Here is a 20,290-nt window from a genome sequence, read left to right on the forward strand (position 1 = left end):
CGTCACAGGTCCCGCTTACCTTTGATTACTTGCGAATCTTGAAGTGAAACCAATTAAACTAGTGTATTATTTAATTGTAAAATAGCCAAGAATAACTTCGTGTGCCCAGTATGTTCTACCCGTACTTCCTTTTATTATACACAAGGCTTTCTTTTCTTTCTTATAGTGTTACGCATTCTCGAAGATCCCGCGTGAAAAGATGCTTTCAATAAGTAATCTGTAGCTTGCGGTAATGAGGTGAAGTTTGTTAAAACGTGAACTTGAGTTTCTTTCTTTCAGAATTTTCAGTGAAATTATTACTTAAGCTAGTGTATTATTTAATTCTCAAGTAGTTGCGAATAACTTGGTGGGCTCAGTATGTCAGAATGTTCTACATCCTTTAATTATAGGGAAACTTGAATCGTCATTTTAAGACGAAAAATTCAGGTGAAGAAGTGATATTTACAAGTCATGTAGATGTGTTTCATAATAATATTAGCGACTTAGTTTCTCTTTAAGGTGTTAGAAATAATGAATGTGTATCATGTAGCATTAGAACCGATTACAAATTGAGCACGCGATAGCATTGTGAGCGTTCAATTATATCACTGAGCCTGTAATTCTGTTCACAATACACTCTGAACTCGAGGAAAGTGAAAATCATAAGTTCTGAAAAGCTCAAGCACAGGGAGAGTGTGGTGGCTAAATATCCTGCTACGACGATCATGCACGAACTTAGCCGATAAAAATGAAATGGCGTATGGCTTTTAGTGCCGGGAGATTTCAGGACGGGTTCGGCTCGCCAGGTGCGGGTCTTTTGATTTGACTCCCGTAGGCGACCTGCGCGTCGTGATGAGGATGAAATGATGATGAAGACAATACGTACACCCAGCCCCCGTGCCAGAGAAATTAACCAATGATGGTTAAAATTCCCGACCCTGCCGGGAATCGAACCCGGGACCCCTGTGACCAAAGGCCAGCACGCTAACTTAGCCGATGACGGCTCCTGAGTGTCAGGCGCTAGAACAAAGTGCACACCGCCGGTATCGACAGTCAGCTAGTAGCCGAAGGGGAAGGGCAGTGCGTAGTGGCGCTTCTGACGGGATAGCAAGTCAATATCTCGGTCTCGCTTGAGAATGTTTCGGAGCAATTGACACTCCGTGTTCCGGAACAGCGGAACATAACTGTGCACCGGCACAGAGTCCCGAAACAGGGACATAGTGCCCAACCCTAGGTCTGCGGCCCTTAAAACGGTATTGAAATTGCAACAAGCTCCATGTCGTTGGTTTCTGGCATGTTAATAAAAATTATAGATATGAATATTAGCGTCACAAAACTGTAACTTTATACAACGGTGCTATATTCTGTATCCCAGGCTTGCGAGGGAAACTAATTAACAATTGGCTTTACGTCGCACTGACACAGATAGGTCTTATGGCGACGGTGGGATAGGAAAGGCCTAGGAGTGGGAAGGAAGTGCCTGTGGCCTTGATAATTAAGGTACAGCCCCAGCATTTGCTTGGTGTGAAAATGGGGAAAGCACGGGAAACCATTTTCATGGCTGCTGACAGTGGGGTCCGAATCAACTATCTCCCGGATGCAAGCTCACAGCTGTGTGGCCCTAACCGCGAGGGAAACTAATAGGACATGGTAAACCCTACCTAGCATATGTTGTGAAGTGTATTTTTCTTTACCAACTAACAAAATACGTTTCTATACCCATACGCTTTGCATTCTATATTTATTTATTTATTTATTTATATAATTTATTTATGTATTAGTGCCTTCTGTGCACTGGCGAAGTTAGGGCTCCAGGACCCCTCGTACACTTAACCACATACTAATCAGAATCTTAAATAAAATACCGAGATACTTATAATAGTTAAAACTACACAAATTAATAGAATTGAAAATAAATTTAAATAAATTACTAACTAACATTAAAACTAATTAGTATTTAAAAGTCTTAAAAATGACTAATCCTCAGGCACACACACATTCATACTTCAACCATTCAGTCAGCTGTCCTCAGCAGGTAGTCTCGGCAGGTGACCTTAAATCGTAATTTAAAAAAAAAAAACCTACTTTCTCTGACCTGACCTGGCAGGGTATTCCGTAATCTGGCGACAGTCACCACAAATGATCTATTAATTTTATTTGTGCGGTGCAGTGGAATAGAAAGAATGAATCTAGAACGTGTATTTAAGTTGTGAAATGATGATAAAAAGATGAATTTAGAATAAATATACAGTGGCTGACTTTCAGCTACTACTCTAAACATCATCGTAAAAGTGTGTAGCTGCCAACGTTTATTAGACATCAGCCATGAGACAGCCTGATAGTATGGAGTGATATGAACATCGTACCTGATATTGTAAATAAATCGCAGGGAGGAATTCAGTGCTCGTTGAAGTTTAAGTGTTTATTCTCTCGTCATGTCAACTAAAACAACGTCAAAATAATCAAGAACGGGGAGAATGAGTGTCTGTATTAGTTTGGTGTCTAGCTCAAATGGAAATACATCCCTCTGCCGTTTAAGAGGGTGAAGAACTCCAAAAATCTTTTTAAGTATTTATTTCGTGTGATCAGACCAATCAACTGTTACATTCATCATTATGCTGAGATTTTTAACTGTTTTACTGTAGGGAATAATGTTACCATTTAGTAGGATAGGCGGGATTGCGACATTGTTTGAGCAGCTCAGTAATTTTCGTGATCCAATTATAATTGCCTGATATTTTATATAGTTTAGTATAGGAGAGTTTCATTGTGCATATACACTGAGTCGTCGGAGGTCACTGTTAATGTCTTGCAGTGTCGATGTATTTGAAGATTGTCAGCATAGAGGTGGTGTGTGTTATTTTCTGTCACAGATGATATGTCAGTGATATAAATACATACAATTAGGGGCCCCGGAATACTGCCCTGTGGGGCAACACTAAGTTTCATTTTTCATTTAGAACCTTTGTCATTTACTGTTACACGCTGTTGACGGTTACTCAAATAAGAACCTTAAGCGCAGCCAGGTCGAAATATAACAGTTCCATTTTCTTTATAATAGTGGGAATTACTATAGTGTCAGAGGCGCTACAGAAGTCAAGAAGGATAAGTATAATGAGCAGTTGTTTGTACATAGAATTTCTAATGTCTTCAGTAACCTTCAAAAGTGCTGTCGCGGTACTGTGACCCTTCTTAAATCCAGATTGCAAAGAGTCCAAAAGAGCAAAATCATTTAGGTATTCCAGAACTTGCTCGTATACTAAACGTTCAAGGGCTTTAGAAAGCGCAGGGAGTATGAACATGGGACGATAGTCAAAGGGTGATTGTGGGTCTAAACTCTTAATAATAATAATGTTATTTGTTTTACGTCCCACTAACTACTTTTTAAGGTCTTCGGAGACGCCGAGGTGCCGGAATTTAGTCCCGCAGGATTTCTTTTACGTGCCAGTAAATCTACCGACACGGGGCTGTCGTATTTGAGCACCTTCAAATACCACCGGAATGAGCCAGGATCGAACCTGCCAAGTTGGGGTTAGAAGGCCAGTGCCTTAACCGTCTGAGCCACTCAGCCCGGCGGTCTAAACTCTTAGGTAGTGGTATAATATTGGCCGTTTTCCAGACAGGAGGGAAAGTTCCGTTTATTAAACAGTAGTTCAGTATGTGCGTCAGTAGTATAGACAGGACAACACCCATAATGTTATGTATAAAAGTAATAGGAATATCATCTACACCTGTAGTCTTTGATTTATAATAATAATGCTATTTGCTTTACGTCCCACTAACTACTTTCACGGTTTTCGGAGACGCCGCGTTGCCGGAATTTAGTCCCGCAGGAGTTCTTTTACGTGCCAGTAAATCTACCGACACGAGGCTGACGTATTTGAGCACCTTCAAATACCACCGGACTGAGCCAGGATCGAACCTGCCAAGTTGGGGTCAGAAGGCCAGCGCCTCAACCGTCTGAGCCACTCAGTCCGGCAGTCTTTTATTTAATGGAATACAAAGCCTTTTTAACCTGATTTTCTGTGACACTGTGAAATGTGAATGGTAGATTGGGTGGAGGGGAGGCTGGTGAGTCGGTGCAGTTAATTGGGGTAGGATGAATACTTATTCTACTAAAGTAATCGTTCAGTTCGTCAAGTGGAATGTCAGGAGTTGTCTGTCTCTGTTGATGTTTTCCTATTCCCAGACCTCTAAGTTGGTCCCATGAGCGATTAAAATTTAAGTTGTTAGCTAAATTCCGGAAATATATACATTTTTATTTCTGATTAACTGCTTTGTGCGATTTCTTAAGATGTGGTAAGATTCGAAGTCTGTGTCATCTACGGTTTGTTTATAATATCAAAATAACGAGTCACGGTGGGCCATCATTCTCTTGGCTTCATCATCTAGCATGGACAAGAAGAGCGAGAAACCTGTATTCGACGTGTGTGTGTGTGCGTGCGTGTATTTCTTTGCCGCATTATTTGTATAAAATGTCACTTCTTTATTGCTTATCACATGACCATTATTATAATAACATTACTGTATTTATTCTAAAACAGAATATTGCATCTTTACTCAAACTGTCTATTCCTGCATTCACTTCACTTATACTTGGAATATATGAAATGCTACTGTTATGTTGGGATGGGAGTAACAGAGGTACCGGGGGGGGGGGGGGGTCGTCCAAGGAGTCCAGAAATCCCAGGAGTTTTAACGAATGCACTTTTATTAAGCATTTTATATATAATGTACATTAATATTAGCTTCCGGAGTCCGACTCATTGGCTGAATGATCAGTGTTGAGGCCTTGGGTTCAGAGGGTCCCGGGTTCGATTCCCGGCCGGGTCGGGGATTATAATAGCGTCTGATTAATTCTTCTGGCTCGGGGACTGGGTGTTTGTCCCAACACTTTCCTCATCGTATTCAGACAACATACTACATTACCAACCACCAAAGAAAGACACAACAGTGATTACATCCCTCCATAGAGGGTTGGCGTCGGGATGGACATCCGGCCGTAAAACAGGGCCAAATCCACATGTGCGACACAGTTCGCACCCGCGACCCCACAGGTTGGGAAACGAGGTTAAGAAGAAGAAAATTACTATTAGCTTCTGGAATCTGCACAAATCCACCACTCTTAATGGATCCAAGGACACTCATTCATTTCCTTTTTAGGTATTCTACACCACCTAAATTCTGGAAGTTTGGACACCTATCAAAATAAAATTCTGAATGAATGGGCCCCCCCAAACTGAAATCCTGGCTATGCTACTGACTCCAAGGTTAGAAACTGATTCACAATAAGGTATAACAGTATTATTTAAAGTTATGGGGGGAATGCAATTTTGTTTTAAAATGTGAAGATTCTTTGATCTACCGATGATAATGGCTTGCGTTTTATGGGGGTTTAATTTAAGGTTCTTTTTAATTGCATAGCCATTAATTAGCTCAAGGTCAGCATTTACATGACATATTGCTTGTTGTATACTGTTAGTTCTAGTGTGGTAATAAATTTGCAGATCATCAGCATAAAGATGGTACTTGCAGTGCTCAACTGATCTGGTGATATCATTTATATATAAAAAGAACAGGAGATGGCCCAGGACTGACCCTTGTGGGACACCAATATTTTTTGTTCGCCACATTGATTTATTATTATTTGTAACCACACACTGCTGGCAGTTTGTGAGGTAAGATTAGAAAAATTTCAGCACTTTCTGGCTAAAGTTTTAGGAATGCAATTTAGGAAGAAGCAACCTAGGATCGACAGTATCAAATGTGCTGCTGAAATCTAAAAGAGTAAGTACTGTCACTCGTTTGTTGTCCATTGCATATCTATTGCCATCTGTCACTTTCAGGAGAGCTGTCATGGTACTTCGTTTTTTTTTTAAAGCCTGATTGGTAAGAGTCGAGTAAAGCATATTTATGTAAGTACGTAAGGATTTGCTCGTGTACCAGCCGTTCCAACACTTTGGACAGGGGTGGTAGGATAGAAACTGGTTCGTAATCTGAAGGAATACTGGGTCCATCCTTTTTTCGGGACTGGGATGACAAGGGCATCCTTCCACGCCCTAGAGAAAATTCCTTGGGTTAAAGAGTAGTTAATGTGTGTTACGATCGGCAGAATGGCGCCAATGATATATTTGTAGAAAGACAGGGGTATGTCATTGTGTCCAGCAGCATTTGATCTGAGAGAATACATAACTCGTTTAAACATAAACGTATCCTGAATAGGCATTGAAGAATTATTATTATTATTATTATTATTATTATTATTATTATTATTATTATTATTATTATTATTTGCTGTTACAGTGGATTTGGCCAACGTGAAGAGTAAATTTAAATCATCTAGGGATACATTCGGCATCTGCTTTAATAACTTTTGACCTATACCCATTGTTTGTAATTGATTCCATATTTTTGTCGAGTTCATGCATTTCGATACTTGACTTATGCGTTTATATTTACTGTTTCTGATTGACTGTTTAACCTCGTTGCGAAGAACACGGTAATTTTTGAATTCATTTGCATTACCCGTTCGTTTAAACCTTCTGTACCATGAGTCACGCTTTGTCACGCTCTACCACCTCTCCGTATTAAAATCGGGATAATGAAGCAGTTCGTAAAGGGATTGAATAAAGATAGCGACTGTTTTAAGTATATCTGTCAGAAATTCTCCTTCCTGTCTGATGGCAAACTGAAAGAAGGAATCTTTGTAGGACTACAGATAAGCAACCTTATGAGAGGCAAATAATTTGAAGGCTTGATAACCTGTGAATAAATATTGGCTTGGATAAGTTTCAAGAATGTGATGCAGTGAAACCTCATTAGTGTGTTCCTCATTAATACCTTTTGCCGCTTAGCACATCATAAATTCAAAGTCCTGATTCTCGTCATATTAAATCTACATAAAAATACCTCACTAACGCGTCACAAATTTTGCTATTAATGCTTAATATGATCACATTTTTCCTAGCCCTGAAAATGTTATTTGTCATCCCTTGTGAAAGGAACGTGATTTCCAACTGTGGTAAGAACCCTTGCAACAGTTGCATAATAACTGGAAAAGACCCTGAATTCCTGAACTTCACAGGATAAGTTGCACCTTCGGGGAGCATGGCGTTAGCTTCAGGCATGGTCAGTTTTGCTTGCCATTTTTTTTTTGTTTTTGTTTTTTCCCCTCTCTAGTGGCTTTACGTCGCACCGACACAGATAGGTCTTATGGCGATGATGGGATAGGAAAGGCCTAGGAGTTGGAAGGAAGCAGCCGTGGCCTTAATTAAGTTACAGCCCTAGCATTTGCCTGGTGTGAAAATGGGAAACCACAGAAAACCATCTTCAGGGCTGCCGACAATGGGATTCGAAATCACTATCTCCCAGATGGTCCGGCCCCGCAGTGTAGGGGGCAACGCGTCCGCCTGTCACCCGTCGGCCCCGGGTTCGATTCCCGGCTGGGGACTGGGGACTGGGTGTTTGTGTCGCCCTTAGTCCCTTTCCTCACATTCAACACTCTACACTTCCTCAATTCCAATTACACGCAGATTCATATCACATGGTGCAAGTAGGGGCAAAAGATCTCTACAGGTCGACGCCCCGAACAAATAGCATTTATTAAAAAATCTCCCGGATGCAAGCTCACAGCCGCGCCCCTGTTAGGGGCCAAATTGCCCGGTGCTTGCCAGTTAGCAGTGAGATTGATTAATAATACAGCGAGCCCTTTCTTGTGCTTGTATTTCACATTCCATTCAGAAGTTAGAAATTTAGTTTGTGTTGAGTGATACAGGGAAGGGTAGCGAAAATTTGCCGCATGACAGCCTACATCTGGATTAGGAACATAACTGTGTGAATTTGACCAGCATGGTGCATTTTTGTGATAGCCTAGTTATGGATATGGGAAAGATATTGAAATTCCTTACTCTTCTTCTTCTTCTTCTTCTTCTTGTACCATATCCTCATTGGATGTTGGCTGTCCTCAGTGCGATCTGGTTCTTGTTCCCAGCAACTCAGAAAAGAGTGGGGGTACTGAGCCCATACCATTCTCATAGATTCCGTAGCCAAAATATTCTCCTTCCTTCAATTTTACCTTAAGATAAGCTGAAGGAGTCTATATTTACAATACAAGGTACTCAAGTTTCTTCTTTTTGATGTTGTGCATGATCCCTAGCTCTTTGTTCAGGCATTGGAGTACTTCAGTGTTACGTATTCTATCAACCCATGATATTCTGAGCAGGCATTGGTAGCACCGCATCTCAAAAGATCAAAGTTTCTTGGTAGTGTTCTCTGTTACGGTCCAAGTCTCGGCACCATAACATAAGACAGAAAATACATAACACCGAAATGGAGACGGAGATTGTTCTTAAAGTCCCTGTTAGAGAGAAGAACTCTCATTCTCTTGAATGCAGTCCTTGCTCAGTTAACGTATCCACAAAGACACACACGAGATGCTGTCAGTTGATACAATTATTTTATTCACATCTATTTACAAATTAAACACACACATTACATTAATTACTGCTGTCACAAACAAAACACTCACATCACAAAGCCGTCATTTAAGAAAACAACTGACTGTCACTTCAAAATGGAGACTGCAACTATCGCATGTCACACAAGATAAATATTCTTGCTATACCATAACTCTACTAAACAACAACTTGTCGTAACCAATAACTCTCTTTGGCGAATAACTCATTGTCACCGTATATATGTCCTGGCCAGGCTTCCAGAAAGATACATGATGGGTCCGCGTGGTCCGGTCGATGGTGTCTTCGTTCCTGGTGATCGTGATCCACAGGTCCTCACGTGGTATTCAAAACTCCGCTGGCTCTTCCCTCGTTCATACCTTTGTGTTCTGTCAAGTGGCACCCTCGTTTGGTGGTTGTCGGTTCGGACCCCATTTGTTCTCCGTCTCCTAGAGGGGGTCCCACTGGCTGTGTCATTGCCATTCCTGCCTCCATCTCCTGGGACATCGTCTCAGCCTCCGCATAGTTCTGCTCCATGCTGAACATCCTCCCTGGATTGTTCATGGTGCCGTGGAGCTTACTGCGGCTGTCGAACACCTCACTCTCGGTGTCATATTGGTACGGCCCATTCACCGTCACATCGTCTGGTTGTTCGGTCTTGGTGTCGAATACCCACAGCGTTCTATCCGTGCGCTGAGAGCTCTCCTGCAGCTGGACTCAGTAGTCGGCTCTCGTTTGGTGGACATTGCTGCGCCCGCTGAATTCTCCCACAACTTCCTCGCAGGACGAACATGGCTCCGGGCTGTGTCGTACTTCCATCTCCTGCCCACGAAGATCAAGATCATGCTTTCACGTCTCTGCACAATATTTAAAATGAAATTTTACCGTTGGTCTTTATAGCTATTGTTGAGAGTGAAGGAGAATTTCCTGTTGTGTATGTTTATCAGGAACTCAAGGGAGACTTCATTAGTTAGTCGGAATATAGAAAAAATGATGAACTCTTCTCAGAAGAACTCTTAAGGTTTCACTTTACTTTGTCCTGCCTGCTGGCTCTTCAGAAATGTGTGCGCGTGTGTTTTATATTCAGGAATCATTCAAGAAGAACACTTTCGCACTGCAAGATGTGTGGTTAAGGTTATTTTTAATATGTATAACTTTTGCTTTCTCAACGATTCATTTGTTTCTATATTCGTCCCTGTTTTTATCTCCTTGTAAGATGTGTATTGTTTAATGTAACGCCTTGTGTAATATAAATGCCTACATGCTGGCCTATTTCCCACATTTTGGCTGATGATGACGCAAAACAGCATTGAAACTAGTTCCAAGTGCAAATACATGTTATAAATAAACTATAACATTTTTGTATTGAAAAGGTGGACCGTTTTAAGTTTTCCTATCATCCTTTCCTATCATCCAACGATCCGGTATTCGGCTCCCTCTTCTGACGTCAGTCTGGTCTTGAACTTGGGCCCGATTTTCTCCTCGAGTTTTCCAAACTGGGCCTCGATGTTCCCCTTAGTTTTCCGAACTGGGTTTCGATGTTCTCCTCAAGTTTTTAGAACTGGGTTTCAATGTTCTCCTCAATGTTTTTAGCCAAGGAAATTAACTGTTGAAACATCACCATGGTCCTTTAGTCCTTCTTCATTTTCAATTCCAATACATTCTAAGAGTCCTGTACACGGTCACCAGATAACGTATCCACAAAGACACACACGAGATGCTGTCAGTTGGTACAATTATTTTACTCACATCTATTTACAAATTACACACACACATAACCTTAATCACTGCTGTCACAAACAAAACACTCACATAATAAAGCCGCCATTTCAGAAATCAACTGCGCTCGGATGGCCTTCATTTAAACCGCAGTGGTACGTATAAGTTAGGAAATTTGTTTGGAAGGGTAATAGGGAGGTACATTCAGGGAAACGGGATGGCGTAGGGAGCGGTGATAAGGGAACAGGGAACTGGAAATCAAGTAGGGATGACATAAAATTGTTAGTGCTGAACTGTAGAAGTATTGTAAAGAAAGGAATAGAATTAAGTAATTTAATAGATATATATTTACCAGATATTGTAATAGGAGTTGAATCATGGCTGAGAAATGATATAATGGATGCAGAAATTTTCTCACGGCACTGAAGTGTGTATCGTAGAGATAGGATAGGAAAGGTGGGAGGGGGAGTTTTCATTCTGGTGAAAGAAGAATTTGTAAGCTACAAAAAAGTTAAAGATGAGACACATGAAATTCTAGGTGTAAGGCTCATTTCTAAAGATAATAGGCAACTTGATATATTTGGAGTGTACAGATCGGGAAAGGGTAGCACTGATGCGGATTCGGAATTATTTGATAGGATAGTCAGCTATGTGGGAAACGACATGGAAAGAAATGTGATTGTAGCGGGAGATCTGAATTTGCCAGATGTAAATTGGGAAGGAAATGCGAACGACAGGAAGCATGACCAACAAATGGCAAATAAGTTAATATGGGAAGGACAGCTGATTCAGAAAGTGATGGAACCAACCAGAGGGAAAAATATCCTGGATGTGGTGCTGATAAAACCAGATGAGCTCTATAGGGAAACTGAAGTAATAGATGGTATTAGTGATTATGAAGCTGTTTTTGTGGTAGTTAAAAATAAATGCGATAGAAAGGAAGGTCTTAAAAGTAGGACTGTTAGGCAGTACCATATGGCTGATAAAGCAGGTATGAGGCAGTTTCTAAAAAGTAACTATGATCGGTGGAAAACGGTAAATAAAAATGTAAACAGACTCTGGGATGGGTTTAAAGAAATTGTTGAGGAATGCAAAAACAGGTTTGTACCTTTAAGGGTGGTAAGGAATGGTAAAGACCCACCTTATTATAATAGAGAAATAAAGAGACTAAGAAGGAGGTGCAGACTGGAAAGAAATAGAGTTAGAAATGGCTGTGGAAGTAAGGAGAAATTGAAGGAACGTACTAGAAAATTGAATCTAGCAAAGAAGGCAGCTAAGGATAACATGATGGCAAGCATAATTGGCAGTCATACAAATTTTAGTGAAAAATGGAAGGGTATGTATAGGTATTTTAAGGCAGAAACAGGTTCCAAGAAGGACATTCCAGGAATAATTAATGAACAAGGGGAGTGTGTATGTGAGGATCTTCAAAAGGCAGAAGTATTCAGTCAGCAGTATGTAAAGATTGTTGGTTACAAGGATAATGTCGAGATAGAGGAAGAGACTAAGGCCAAAGAAGTAATAAAATTTACATATGATAACAATGACATTTACAATAAGATACAAAAGTTGAAAACTAGAAAAGCGGCTGGAATTGATCAGATTTCTGGGGATATACTAAAGACAATGGGTTGGAATGTAGTACCATATCTGAAGTACTTATTTGATTATTGTTTGGTCGAAGGAGCTATACCAGATGAATGGAGAGTTGCTATAGTAGCCCCTGTGTATAAAGGAAAGGGTGATAGACATAAAGCTGAAAATTACAGGCCAGTAAGTTTGACATGCATTGTATGTAAGCTTTGGGAAGGCATTCTTTCTGATTATATTAGACATGTTTGTGAAATTAATAACTGGTTCGATAGAAGGCAATTCGGTTTTAGGAAAGGTTATTCCACTGAAGCTCAACTTGTAGGATTCCAGCAAGATATAGCAGATATCTTGGATTCTGGAGGTCAAATGGACTGTATTGCGATTGACATGTCTAAAGCATTTGATAGGGTAGATCATGGGAGACTACTGGCAAAAATGAGTGCAATTGGACTAGACAAAACAGTGACTGAATGGGTTGCTATATTTCTAGAAAATAGATCTCAGAGAGTTAGAGTAGGTGAAGCTTTGTCTGACCCTGTAATAGTTGAGAGGGGAGTTCCTCAGGGCAGTGTTATCAGACCTTTATGTTTTCTTATATATATAAATGATATCAGTAAAGGAGTGGAATCGGAGGTAAGGCTTTTTGCGGATGATGTTATTCTCTATAGAGTGATAAATAAGTTACAAGATTGTGAGCAACTGCAACGTGACCTCGAAAATGTTGTGAGATGGACAGCAGGCAATGGTATGTTGATAAACGGGGCTAAAAGTCAGGTTGTGAGTTTCACAAATAGGAAAAGTACTCTCAGTTTTAATTACTGCGTTGATGGGGTGATAGGAAAGACAAGAAAGGACAGAGTAAGGAATGAGGACATAAGGAGGAAAATTGGAAGTGGAAAAGCTTTATGACAGAATGGAGAGGTATAAATTTAGATGGTTAGGACATGGTAAGAGGATGGAAGAAGGAAGTATGCTGAAGCGGATGATGGAGACTCAGATAGGAGCAGAGATGGCAAGAGAGAGATCCATACTAAGCTGGTTGATGATGATCAAGAATAGTATAATTAGAAGAAATCTGGACTGGAACACAGTTAAAGAGGAACAATGGTGGTTGGATAGAGGAATATAGAAAAGTTCCATAAACATCCCAACCCGGCAGTATCTGGATGAAGGAAATGGATGATTATGATCTTGACGGTGATTACGAAAATATTCAACTCCCAGGTAAATACACACCCCATGAATATCCACAACAAACATTATATCTGTAGGTTCAATTGTTTCGGAGAAAAGTGTATCTCCATGGAACTTACACAATAACTGTGCACTCATTCTTTTACTGAGCAACTGCACATTGATAATATTAGGTTATCTCTTAACACTTTCTCTCCAAGAGTAGAATTATAAAAGAAAGAATGACTTCAACTGTTCCTGAAGTATAATAACAAGTTGTCCTTGAAGTATTGTATCAAGATGCTTGGTCCTATGTCACTAACTGAAAAATAAATGTATTTTGAACACTTGGTAAAGTTCTCAGAAATAATAAGGAAAAAAACAAAACAAACACACAATCTTAATTTTGGAAGCATGTAAAAGCAGAAACCATACAGTTTGATGAAGAATGTTTTACTTTAACAACTTGCTATAATAATTCATTAATAAATACAAAGATAATTTTAAAAATATTCTTACCAGTACAGGATTCACATGCCTTTCCTCCAACAGGTGCATCTCCATCACTATTCCCATTCACAACACCTTTATTGTTATTTATCACAGCAGGATTTGGTTTGTTACTGGATGAAAAAAAAATAAGAGAGAAACATGTAATATTTTTCTGCAATATATTTAATTTAACGTGTAATACAGTGTGGAAAATCTATCGGTATTACACAGATAAAAAATTGCAGCATCAAATCCACATTATCTAATCTGATTATATTACATAACCTAAAAAGGCAGGAACTCATAATGTTATATTACACAATCTGCGAAAAGTATGATAATGCAAAGAATCAAATAAACATGATAGGTGCTGAATAAAACAGAATGTAAAGGTATTCTTTTCAATACTTCCAATAAAGATACAATCACAGTTCCCTTACATCAATAACAAGGGACTCAAGACAGTCTAAGTGTGCTTGAAAACAAAATACAATACTAAATGTCTAAAAAGTACTCATTAGTGAAATGAAATGAAAAACCACAGCCTGTTTCCAGTCATTTGACCAGGTCAGGAATGGAATGAATGAAGACCCATCTAGCGGCAAGGATAGGAATTATGCCGGCTGCCAAAGCCTGTCGCACTCCTCTGGGGCAGAATACTCATTAGTATCGTTGTTGGGCCGATGACCTCGATGTTAGGCCCCTTTAAACTACAAGTATCATCATCATCATCATCATCATCATCATCAGTATCATTGTTTAATTATGTTTATTACTGCATATTCTTCAACACTGAAATCCATTAAATAATTATTTTGTGCCAGGGCTTAAGTGTAAAGACAAAAATACCTAGTTTTTTTTTGGGAACGAGGAGTGTTTTCAAAATAGTGACATAATTACAGTAATTGTAGGGTTTTTCAAATTTATTTTCATTGTATAATCATCTACTTCTTTCACTTGATACAACCACCGGATATGGTCTTGCCATCTTTCTGCCTTGTCTTCTTTCCCTAAAAGTCCTTTTCCCTGCGAGTTCTTAATATTCATACACCTAGTTCGAGAGGGGGCGATCATCAGGAAGATGGATACTGACATTCTGCGAGTCGGAGCGTGGAATGTTAGAAGTTTGAATCGTTGTGGTAGGTTAGAGAACCTGAAAAGGGAGATGGATAGGCTAAAGTTAGATGTAGTTGGTATAAGTGAAGTACGTTGGCAGGAAGAACAAGATTTTTGGTCAGGCGACTACCGAATTATCAACACAAAATCAAACAGGGGAAATGCAGGAGTTGGTTTAATAATGAATAAGAAAATAGGGCAGCGGGTAAGCTACTACGACCAGCATAGTGAAAGAATTATTGTCGTCAAGATAGACACCAAACCAATGCCCACCACAATAGTACATGTCTATATGCCTACTAGTTCAGCGGATGATGAAGAAATCGAAAGAATATATGAGGAGATAGAAGATTTAATACAATATGTAAAAGGTGACGAGAATCTAATTGTGATGGGAGACTGGAATGCAGTGGTAGGCCAAGGAAGAGAACGTAATACAGTAGGAGAATTTGGATTGGGACAAAGGAACGAAAGAGGAAGTCGGCTGGTTGAATTCTGCACTGATCATAATTTAGTCCTTGCCAATACTTGGTTCAAACACCACAAACGACGGCTGTATACGTGGACGAGACCTGGAGACATCGGAAGGTATCAAATAGACTTCATTATGATTAGGCAGAGATTCAGAAACCAGGTGTTGGATCGCAAAACTTTCCCAGGAGCAGACGTGGACTCTGACCATAACTTGTTGGTCATGAAATGCCATCTGAAGTTGAAGAAATTGAAGAAAGGAAAGAATGCAAAAAGATGGGATCTAGACAAGTTGAAAGAAAAGAGTGTGAGGGATTGTTTCAAGGAACACGTTGCACAAGGACTAAATGAAAAGGCTGAAGGAAACACTATAGAGGAAGAGTGGAGAGTCATGAAGAATGAAGTCAGTAGGGCTGCTGAAGAAATGTTAGGAAGGAAGAAAAGATCAACTAAGAATCAGTGGATAACTCAGGAGATACTAGACCTGATTGATGAACGACGAAACTACAAGAATGCTAGAAATGAAGAGGGCAGAAAAGAATACAGGCGATTAAAGAATCAAGTGGATAGAAAGTGCAAGGTAGCTAAGGAAGAATGGCTGAAGGAGAAGTGCAAGGATGTCGAAGGCTGTATGGTCCTGGGTAAGGTAGATGCTGCATACAGGAAAATCAAGGAAACCTTTGGAGAAAGGAAATCTAGGTGTATGAATATTAAGAGCTCAGATGGAAAGCCACTTCTAGGGAAAGAAGACAAAGCAGAAAGATGGCAGGAGCATATCCAACAGTTGTATCAAGGTAAAGATGTAAATAATTTGGTTCTGGAACATGAAGAGGCTGTTGATGCTGATGAAATGGGAGACCCAATTTTGAGGTCAGAGTTTGACAGAGCTGTGAGTGACCTCAATAGGAACAAGGCACCTGGAATTGATGACATTCCCTCTGAATTACTGACTGCCTTAGGAGAAACCAGCATGGCAAGGTTATTTCATTTAGTGTGCAAGATGTATGAGACAGGAGAAGTCCCATCCGATTTTCGGAAGAATGTTGTTATACCTATTCCCAAGAAAGCCGGTGCTGACAGGTGTGAAAACTACCGCACCATTAGTTTAGTATCTCATGCCTGAAAAATTTTAACACGTATTATTTACAGAAGAATGGAAAAACAAGTAGAAGCTGAGTTGGGAGAAGATCAATTTGGCTTCAGAAGAAATGTAGGCACACGTGAAGCAATACTGACTTTACGTCTGATCTTAGAGGATCGAATCAAGGACAAGCCCACGTACATGGCATTCGTAGATCTAGAAAAGGCATTCGATAATGTTGATTGGACCAAGCTATTTATGATTCTGAAGATGATGGGGATCAGATACCGAGAACGAAGAATTATCTACAATCTGTATAAAAATCAGTCTGCAGTGATAAGAATCGAGGGCTTTGAAAAAGAAGCAGCAATCCAGAAAGGAGTGAGGCAAGGCTGCAGTTTGTCCCCTCTCCTTTTCAATGTTTACATAGAACAGGCAGTAAAGGAAATCAAAGAGAAATTTGGAAATGGAATCACAGTCCAAGGAGAGGAAATCAAAACCTTGAGATTTGCCGATGATATTGTTATTTTATCTGAGACTGCAGAAGATCTCGAGAAGTTGCTGAATGGTATGGATGAAGTCTTGGGTAAGGAGTACAAGATGAAAATAAATAAGTCCAAAACAAAAGTAATGGAGTGCAGTCGAACGAAGGCAGGTGATGTAGGAAATATTAGATTAGGAAATGAAGCCTTAAAGGAAGTAGATGAATATTGTTACTTGGGTAGTAAAATAACTAACGATGGCAGAAGTAAGGAGGACATAAAATGCAGACTAGCACAAGCAAGGAAGAGCTTTCTTAAGAAAAGAAATTTGCTCACTTCAAACATTGATATCGGAATTAGAAAGATGTTTTTGAAGACTTTCGTGTGGAGTGTGGCATTGTATGGAAGTGAAACATGGACGATAACTAGCTCAGAAAGAAAGAGAATAGAAGCTTTTGAAATGTGGTGTTACAGAAGAATGCTGAAGGTGAGATGGATAGATCGAATCACGAATGAAGAGATACTGAATCGAATTGGTGAGAGGAGATTGATTTGGCTAAATTTGACGAAAAGAAGAGATAGAATGATAGGACACATCTTAAGACACCCAGGACTTGTTCAGTTGGTTTTTGAAGGAAGTGTAGGTGGTAAGAACGGTAGGGGTAGACCAAGGTATGAATATGACAAGCAGATTAGAGCAGATGTAGGATGCAATAGTTACGTAGAAATGAAAAGGTTAGCGCAGGATAGAGTGGCATGGAGGGCTGCATCAAACCAGTCTATGGACTGATGACTCAAACAACAACAACAACAGTTCTCATTTCTCCAAAGGTTTCTTTGATTTTCCTATACACAGTATCTACCTTTCCTAAGACCATACAACCTTCCTTAGCTGTCCTGCACTTTCTATTTACTTCATTCTCTAATTGGCTGTATTATTTTCTGTCCACCTCATTTTCTTTGCATTCTTGTACTTTCATCAGTCGTCAATCCGGTCTAGCATCTCCTTAGTTGTCCGTTGATTCTTACTTGATCCTCTCTTCAGCAGCCCCTACTGATTTGATTCTTCTGTTCACTTTTCATCTACTGTGTTCCTTTTAGCCACTTAATTTAGCCCTTGTGCAACATTTTTCTTGAAATAATACCTTACTCTTTCTTTCCTTAAACTTGTCTAGATCCCATCTCCCAGCATTTTTTCCTTTCTTCAACTTCAGATGATATTTTATTACCACCAAGTTGTGGTCAGAGTCCCATCTGCTCCTGGGAAGGTCTTGCAATTAAACACCTGGTTTCTGAATCTCTGCCTAATTCTAATGAAGTCTATTTGATACCTTTCAGCTTCACCAGAACTTGTCCATGTATACAGACGTCACGTGTTGTGCTCAGCCCACTCCCCACCCATTGAGATAAGTGTCTCGATAGACTCCAAGGCTCTGGACTCCCCTTGTGTTGTTTGAGCTAAGTATTAGCAAGGAATTATGATCAGTGCAGAATTCTTACAGCTGACTTCCTTTCATTCTGTTGTCCCAGTTCGAATTCTCCAACTGCACTTCCTTGGCCTACCACTGCATTCCAGTCTCCCTCACAATGACTGTACTTCCTCGCATATTAGACCCTTTAGTGTCTCCAATTTTGTGTAATGAACACATAACTTCTGACTATAAAGAACAATAAATTGTATATATTTGTATTCTACACTATTCTTTGATAAATTTATTATTGTATTTTGAGTCTTACTGGCTACCTTCATTGGAAAGTAGTATTTATCTATCTATATATATATATATAAAATAACTTGTCCTGACTGACTGACTGACTGACTGACTGGTCATCACCGAGCCAAGACATAAAGAAATGAAATTTTGGGGATACATTCATATTAAAATGTTGGTGCTCACTAAGGGAGGGTTTTTGGATATTCCATCGCTAAGGGGGTGAAAAGGGGGATGAATTTTTAGAATTAGAGTATCTATATCTGAAAAACTGAACAGTTTAAAGACATGAACATTGGTATTTGGAATCTCCTTTAAAAATAAAGAAACACGTATGTTTTTGTTTTCAGAAAATCCTGTTGGGGGGGGGGGGTGAAAACTGGTGAAAAGTGGGTTGAATACCTTTCATGTGGATACTTTTATATCAAAAACTGAAGATGTTACAGTCATGAAAATTGGTACTTGGAATATCCTTTAAACGTAAAGAAAAATGTATTCTTTGTTTTTGGAAAGTCTACTTAAAGGGTGGTGAACAGGAATGACAAACAGGGTGAATTCTTAAACTGAGTGTATCTCAAAAACATAACATATTACAGATGTGAAAATTGGCATTTGGAATCTGCTGCAAAAGTAAAGGAACATGCATAATTTGCTCTCTGAAAATCCACTTAAGGGGAAGTGATAAATGGGGTAAATTTAAAATGAGCATTTATAGAGTATAGCTTATATAAAAAATTGAACACGTTAAAGATATGAAAATTGGTATTTTTAATCTCTTTTAAAAATAAAAGTAACACGTATTTGTTTGCTTTCAGAACAAAAAATTCAGTTGGGGGGGGGGGGGTAACAAGGACTGAAAAAGGGGTTGAATTCTTTTTATGTGGATACTTATATCTCAAAAACTGAAGATGTTACAGGCATGAAAATTGGTATTTGGAATATCCTTTAAAAATAAACACATTCCCCCACCCCGAAATAACCACTTAAGGGGGTGGGGTGGGTGAAGAGAAGAGAAACTTAGTTGAATTCTTTTTATGGGGATACTTATACATCAAATATCAAAGATGTTACAGACGTGAAAATTGCTATTTGGAATCTCCTTTAAAAATAAGGAAACATGTATTTTGTTTGTTTTCAGAAAGTCCCCTTAAGGAGGGTGAAAACAGGTGAAAAAGAGGTTGAATACCTTTTATTAGGATACTTATATCTCAAAACTGAAGACGTTACAAATATGATCATTGATATTTGGAATCTCCTTTAAAAATAAAGAAGAAATGCGTATTTTTTGTTTTTGGAAAATCCAATTAATGCGGGGTGAACAGGAGTGAGGAAAGGGATGAAATTTTAAAAAGATTGTATCTACAGTATATCTCAAACATAACATGTTACAGACATAAAAACTGTTATTTGGAATCTCCTGTAAAAGTAAAGAACCACAGACAATTTGTTCTTGCAAGATCCATGTAAGGGGAACTAAAAAAGTGGGTTAATTTTTATAATGAGCATATTTACAGTACATCTCCAAAACTTAACATGTTACAGGCATGAAAATTGGTATTTTAAATCTCTTTTAAAAATAAAGAAACAAGTATTTTGTTGTTTTCAGAAAAAAAACTTAAGGGAGTTGGGGGGGGGGGGTTAAAAACGACTGAGAAGGTAGTTTAATTATTTTTTTAGGATATTGATATCTCAAAAACTGAAGATGTTACAGATGTGAAAATTGGTGTTCAGAGTCTCCTTCATAACTAAAGAAATACGTATTTTTATTTTTGGATAATCCATTTAAAGGGGGGTGGTGAAAGTGTTGAAAAATTAGTTGAATGCTTTGTATGAGGATAATTATATTTCAAAAAATAAAGATGTTGCAGACATGAAAATTGGCATTTGGTACTCCTTTAAAAATAAAGAAGCACGTATTCTTTGGTTTTGGAAAATCCACATAAGTGGTGATGGGGGGGGGGGGTGTAAGAATTGAAAAATTAGTTGAATTATTTGTATGAGGATACCTATAAATTTTTA

General features: G+C 39.1%; 1 protein-coding gene across 8 annotated transcripts in view; it reads right to left on the minus strand.

The window, feature by feature from the left end:
- LOC136863928 (metastasis-associated protein MTA3) overlaps nt 1–20,290 on the minus strand; it is a 901,938-nt gene that overhangs the window by 362,977 nt on the left and 518,671 nt on the right. For all 8 annotated transcript variants that reach the window (XM_067140366.2, XM_067140364.2, XM_067140363.2 and 5 more), the window contains one exon: nt 13,437–13,540. In XM_067140366.2, the coding sequence (XP_066996467.2) occupies nt 13,437–13,540 (104 nt within the window). The remainder of the gene's footprint in view (nt 1–13,436; nt 13,541–20,290) is intronic.

Source organism: Anabrus simplex, chromosome 2 (assembly GCF_040414725.1).
Source record: "Anabrus simplex isolate iqAnaSimp1 chromosome 2, ASM4041472v1, whole genome shotgun sequence".
NCBI classification, from domain to species: domain Eukaryota; kingdom Metazoa; phylum Arthropoda; class Insecta; order Orthoptera; family Tettigoniidae; genus Anabrus; species Anabrus simplex.